The 6,111-nt window shown below is 66.0% G+C and overlaps 2 protein-coding genes across 2 annotated transcripts in view; one reads left to right on the top strand and one right to left on the bottom strand.

The window, feature by feature from the left end:
• The window catches only part of LOC111157115 (putative GTP-binding protein 6), a 12,657-nt gene extending 10,562 nt beyond the window's left edge, over positions 1–2,095 (top strand). Inside the window, exons 9-10 of the mRNA XM_022518354.1 lie at positions 233–615; positions 922–2,095. Of these exons, the coding sequence (XP_022374062.1) occupies positions 233–615; positions 922–1,045 (507 nt within the window). The 3' untranslated portion in view covers positions 1,046–2,095. The remainder of the gene's footprint in view (positions 1–232; positions 616–921) is intronic.
• A 3,429-nt stretch (positions 2,096–5,524) lies between these two features.
• The window catches only part of LOC111157116 (PI-PLC X domain-containing protein 1-like), a 12,959-nt gene continuing 12,372 nt past the window's right edge, over positions 5,525–6,111 (bottom strand). The window contains exon 6 of the mRNA XM_022518355.1: positions 5,525–5,763. Within this exon, the coding sequence (XP_022374063.1) occupies positions 5,525–5,763 (239 nt within the window). The remainder of the gene's footprint in view (positions 5,764–6,111) is intronic.

Raw genomic sequence — 6,111 nt, forward strand, 5'->3', positions numbered from 1 at the left:
CCCCCCACGACCCCATGACCCCAGGAACCCACAGCCCCATGGCCCCATGACCCCGGAGCCTCGTGCCTGGTGGGTGCCAGCGGGGCACCTGTGTGATGGCGGCCGCGCTGTGACTGACACGATCAGGCTGTGTTCGTCCTCCCGGGGCGCGTCCCCCTGCTCTCAGGATGACAAGGGGGCGTCAGAGCAGCCTTCTCCCACCTGCCTGCTGTGAAGGGCTTTCACATGCAAGCAGTCACAGGCCACCAGACCGGCAATTTCAGGGTCTTCTGTTCTGAGTCCCCTCACCCCCCTGGACCCCATATTTCCCTGTACCCTTATCATGGTTTCCATGGTGTTCCTGACCGACATCCTGACGCACACGGAGGTGGTCCCGGTGGGAGCTCGGGGGGGCGGCATCCCTGGGGGACCCTCACTCTATCTCTCCGAGGCCGAGCTGAGTCTAGGGCTGCCCCCATCCAGGTATAGCCCGGCGGAACCCCAGGCTGTGGCCGTGTCCGCCCTCCTGGGGCACGGGCTCCCAGAGCTGAAGGCGCGGCTGGAGGACACCGTCCTGAGAGCCACAGGGAGACAGGTCCTCACCCTGCGGGTTCGGCTGGCGGGCGCACAGCTGAGGTGTGTGGGCCTGGCCTGGCGGGGGAGGGGGCCGGGGCCGTGGCCGTGACTGTGCAGGGGGTGCAGGTGCGGCAAAGGCGACGGAACGGGCCCGGCACCAGCACGCAGAGGAGCATGTGGTTTCCGAGGTCGCCCACTGCGAACCTGGGTTCATCAGTCCACGTGCGGGGCCAGCTGGTGGTGGACAGGCCATTGCCAGGCCGTGGGCGGGGGCGACGAGGCTGTGGGCGGCCCGGGGACGGAACTCGGGGGAGTACCTTCCGCACACGCGTCCTTACGCGGCATTGCCCTCACGCGCACCCGCAGCTGGCTGCATCGGGAGGCCGCCGTGCAGGACGTGGACGTGATTCCCGAGGCCGGAGCGGCCGACGTCACCGTCGTCATCAGCAAGTCCGCCTACGGCAAGTTCAGGAAGCTCTTCCCCGAGTGAATGGACGTCGTGTCCGCCGCCATCTCTGGGCCTCCTGCCCGCCCCCTCCATGGCCGCTCCGGGAGGAAGGGCCGCCGGCCGGAACTCAAAGGCCGGCTTGCCGGCGGACTGAGCAGCTCCTGCCCGCGGACCGAGCGCTCCTGCTGACGGATGGCGCGTGCCTCGTGAGAGCAGACGAGCCTCCCGCAGGGTTCCGGCCGCAGGACACGGTCTCTCTGCAGCTTCCACGCAGGAGGACGTCCCGCCCGTGGCGGCCGTGAGGGGCCGGTGGTGGCTTCCCCGTCCGCGGTGTGTCGCAGACTCCGCTGCCAGGCCTCGCTGCTCCCCGCGGAGCGCCCTGGACGTCCTGACAGCCTCCCGGCGGTAGGAAGCCTCTTGGCACGGGTCGTGGGAAAACACGGCGAGTCCTTGAATCATCACGGAACGGGGGTGCTCCGCTCTTGCCGGCAGCCGGCTGGGACGGGGCAAGGCTGGAGGGACCACGCCTTTTCCACAGCCGGTCAGGGACTGGGGCTGTCGTCACCAAAGGTCCTGGGACACAGGACAGGACGCAGGTCGCTCTGCTGAGAGAGATGTCCGCAGACCTTGCAGGAGCCCCGAGCCCGGTGCCGTTCCCCGTTCTCTGGAGGGAACGGTGACGTGAGCGGCCGCCCGGGACGCTGTCTTGCTGGATTTCCCCCTTTGATGTGTGTTCACCCTTACAGCGGTGTTGTGGGAGTGATTCCAGATTTCGGAACTCAGGGATTAAGGAAAAAACACCTGTAGCCTGCCTGGGGGTCTGCAGGGCGGGGCAGGGCTTTCCTACGGACGGGGGAGCGTTCTCCTCACTCAGGCGTGAGATGAGAAGAGGCTTGGGGAAACAGGTCGCCGCAGTGCTAGCGTGGAAGAAGGAGGGGCTGCCGGCAGTGGGGGACAGCAGGGAGCACGGGGAGCTTGGGAGCTGGGTTCCCACCCGGAGGCCCCAGCCCCTGACGTGGGCCCCGTGAGACCCACGTCAGCGTGCTGGCTTGCGGAAACATTAGGAGAATACATGTGTGTGCTCTGAAGTCAGCACGTGTGCTCGTCTGTCCAGCGGCTCCGGGACGCTCGCGCGTGCGGGGTCCTGCGGTATGGACGGGCGGGACCGGATGACAGCGGCCCACGTGCTGGTGGTGTGCTGGGACGCCCTCTTCTGTTCTTCCCACGGGGGCCCCGAGGACTGAGTGTGCGGTTGAGATGAGGTCCCGTGGTGCGGTCGGGACTACACGGTGGACAGGGTGGTGTGAGGGTCCTGCACGGCCATCGTCGGGGCTGGTGACGCAGATTAGGGGAGCACGAGATCCCCCAGCACTGGCCAGGGTGGTGGACGGAGAGGGCACACCAGTGCACGGTCTTGGCCGGCCCCGTGGCTGGGGCGGGCTGCAGGACAGCCCAGGTGTGCTTGGGGCATCAGGACAGCTGCTGCCCTTGGACAGCTGACCCGTCGAGACCCACCCGGCTTTCCGCTTTACTCGGCTCAGCCCCTGGGGGGTTGGGTGCTACGGGGTCTCTGAAGAGACCCTGGGGGGCAGCAAAGCTCCTGCATGGGCCACCCCAGCTCCCAAGACGCAGCCCAGTCCACATGCCCCTAGGAATGTGCCCCGCTCTACCCCGAACCCCCGCAGCCATGCATCCTGCCCGGGTACTATGTCGGGGTCGCACACGTGCCTCCAGGCCCCACCCCTCCGGGCTCTGGCCGCTCCATCCCAATTCCTCCCTATGCAGCAGACGGAAGGAAGGGGTGCACGTGGGGTCAGGCCTCTGTCCCTCACTCTCCTTCTGGCATACCCGCCCCCGCCTGGTGTCCCCACCCCCAGGCCTGGAGACTGCAGAGTCCTGACATCCGCTGTGGATGCTTAGTGAAGGGGGGCGTGATGAGGGGCTGGGGCTCCAGGGGGCATGCAGCAGAGGGTGGGAGCCTTGGAGGCACCTGGGAGGACAGTCAGGGGGCTTCACGGGCCTGGGAGGGAGCATCGAAGGGCTTCCAGGGGCCTGGGAGGGTCGGGGGGCTTCCAGGGTCTGGGAGGGAGGGGTGGGGGGACTTCTGGGGTGTGGGAGGGAGATTCAGGGGGCTCCGAGGGCCTGGGAGGGAGGGGCGGGGGGCTTTCAGGGGCCTGGGAGGGAGGGGCGGGGGCTTCCGGGGCCTGGGAGGGAGGGCCACAGGTTTGGGGGAAGAACAGAGAGACGGTGTGAGGCTCCCGTTGGGGGATCCCCAAACCACGGAGCTCTGTCCGGCCCCGTGGAGTTGGGGGCAGCCTGCAGGGCTCCTGCAGGGTCTTCTGGATTGCCGACACGGCCTGGAAATCGCGGCATCCACTCACCAAACAGAACCAGATCTGGAAAAGGCCTGATTTTATCCTAAAGAGAACACATTCAGACCCGGATTGAAGCCTCATTGTTGAAGACGGTATCCTAAGAAGACAGAATGCCTTGGGCTCCTTCGTCGTCCGAGGAATGTTCCAGAACACGATACTCCAGGAACCCCCAGAGTCCCTGTTTGTAGGGAAGAGAAATAAGACAGGACGACTGGGATTCTCCGTTTGAGAATTTGAAACCGCCAGCTTCCTAAACCTCACGTGCGAAGGACAGACTTCTGTAACCTTTGGGGTCATGATGTTCGAGCCCTGGGTCCCGGGAAACAGCGAAGCCTGTAACACCAGGCCTGACCGCCCGTGGAGGGGAGAAGATGGGTCTCACCCGGACCCCGGGGTTTTACCTCATGGAGGTCAAGCATGTACTCCCCTGTCCCAGGAGAAGGGCGAGTGCCCCATGGGGTCGCAGGGAAACCCCAGGCACCCGTACAAGGCCCTGGGGTTTCCGTGGGGAAGGAAGATGGGAGAGTTCACGGGGCAGGCTGTCCAGCGTGAAAACCGGTGGTGGGCTCTGGGCGACAGGCCCCCGTCCTGGGGCGCCGGGACGGCGGGAAATCAGGCACGCCTCGCCCCTCCGCGGTCCCCAGAGCCAGAGCGTCCTACAAACATGCTGGGCCAGGGCTCGGCGCCATCTTCCCAGCAGCGTCCGCTCACCTCCCGTCCCCGCGTCCCCCTCTGGGGATCAGGCACTGCTGCGGACCCTGTCGTCGTGACGGTGTTCATTGCGTGGCCTGTGGCCCGCGGGGAGGGCTGCCCGACAGCTCTGGCCGTGGCTGGCGTTTTAACCAATGATGTGTGTTTGAATGAAGGCGCGTGGACACCTTCTGTAGGGATCGCGGGGTCGCACGCTTCACAGACGGCCGCGTGAACGGCACGGGCATGGGCGCGGGCAAGCAAACGACTCATCTGACTCGCTTTATTGGGATTTCATTCGAGCGAAGCCCGCCCTGCGTCCAAGGAGCGGGCGAGTCGGTTCGCCTGTGAGCTCCGTGCGCTCCCCCATCCGTGTGATGCGTGAGCGAAGGAGGACGGGGCGCTTCTCTTCCGGGGAAGACATGTGCTCCCACGTCCGCCGTTCGTCTGCGGGAATCCGCTAGCCCGGACAGGGGCCGTCTCACCGCTGTCCACAAGGCCCCCAAACGCAGAGCCTCGGGACAGAGAAATGAGACGATACAGGGAACGTCCTGGTCCCCGTGAGCGCAGTGGAAACAGACAGACCTTGAGAAACCATGGAACGGGGATACGGGAACAGTGACAAATGCCCAGCGTGGCTCTGGGAGACGGGAACAGTGACAGGCGCCGAAACCAGAGACGGGACCAGGAAGCTCAAGTTCGGGGACAGTTGAGGGCAGCCTCCCAGCGGGGCTGACGCACTGGGCAGCGCGAGGGGCCTGGGGGCCACCGGCAGGAGGTCGGAGCAGCACAGACGGGCCGCTCCGGGGCTGGTCGCGAGGATGAGGACGCCACGGCAGCCCCCACCCACCTGCCGGTCACACCCAGGTCCCCGTCCCGCCACGAAGACGGTGCTATGGGAGGCCTCTGGGAAGGGGGAGGGAGTGTGTGCAGCAGCCCTCACCATCGGACGGCCCCTCACGGGCCTTCTGGTACCATCACAGAAGCCGAAGTGAAACCAGCCCCCAGGGCCCACGGTCCTCAGGGAGACACACAGGCCGTGATGCCATCAGAATGAGAAGGAGTTTTCTCCGTTTCCGTGGTTTTCTCACTGGGATTCCGGCGCGCCCAGTCCTACCCAACACACACGGTATGATGAGGCTTCACACGGCTGCTGGAAGCCATGAGGACATCCTCCTGCTGCCCTCGAGGCCACAGGGGAAGGGACGCCCCACGACGGCCATGGCCCCGCCTGGGCTGAACCTCGAGCAGACCCCGGGTTCCGGGCCATCCGTCCTCTCAGTTGCGAGCACACAGCACCGTGGACCGTGAGCGTGTTCCGTGAATCCTCCCAGGAACGCCAAAGACCTGGGAGGCCCGGGGCCATCCCCGGGGACGCCCTGACGTCAGGGGGAGGCAGGGAGCCCGCCCCGGGTCCACGCTGCCCGCCCGCGCTCCACAGGAGCTGCAGAAGGGGTCAGCATCGAAGCAGCTTCTCGTTGAGTCTTATGACGTCGCCCACGAACGTGTCTGCCCCGATGAAGTCGCCCGCGATGATGTTGGTGCACTGAGCGCCCGGCCCCGGGCACTGCTCCCGGACCCACGCACGGAGATACGGCAGGCTGGGGAGTGTCATCTTCCTGAGGGACTCGGTCGGGTGCCCGAGGACGTACGCCAGGTTCTCCGTCAGGTTGATGCCCGCCACGAACAGCCCGTCTGAAACAGGAAGGAGAGAGGGGTACGCGGGGTTGCGGACGCCCGCCTCACGCCCCGCCGGCCCACCCCATTCCCCTCCCACTTGTCATCAGCAGAGTTGGAGAGTTCCAGCGGCAGAAGGACATGCGTGTCAGTGCGGTGCTCCTGTCCCCCAAGAGTGGACGGAAGCACCTCCCAGAGATTTTGACGGCCAACCCCCATGTGGTGGATAGAACCACGTCCCCAGAGACGTCCACGTCTCAACCCCCACGTGGTGGATAGAACCACGTCCCCATAGACGTCCACGTCCCAACCCCCACGTGGTGGATAGAACCACGTCCCCATAGACGTCCACGTCCCAACCCCCAC

This window comes from Enhydra lutris, unplaced genomic scaffold (assembly GCF_002288905.1).
Source record: "Enhydra lutris kenyoni isolate GAN:26980312 unplaced genomic scaffold, ASM228890v2 scaffoldscaffold52, whole genome shotgun sequence".
Classification (NCBI taxonomy): Eukaryota; Metazoa; Chordata; class Mammalia; order Carnivora; family Mustelidae; genus Enhydra; species Enhydra lutris.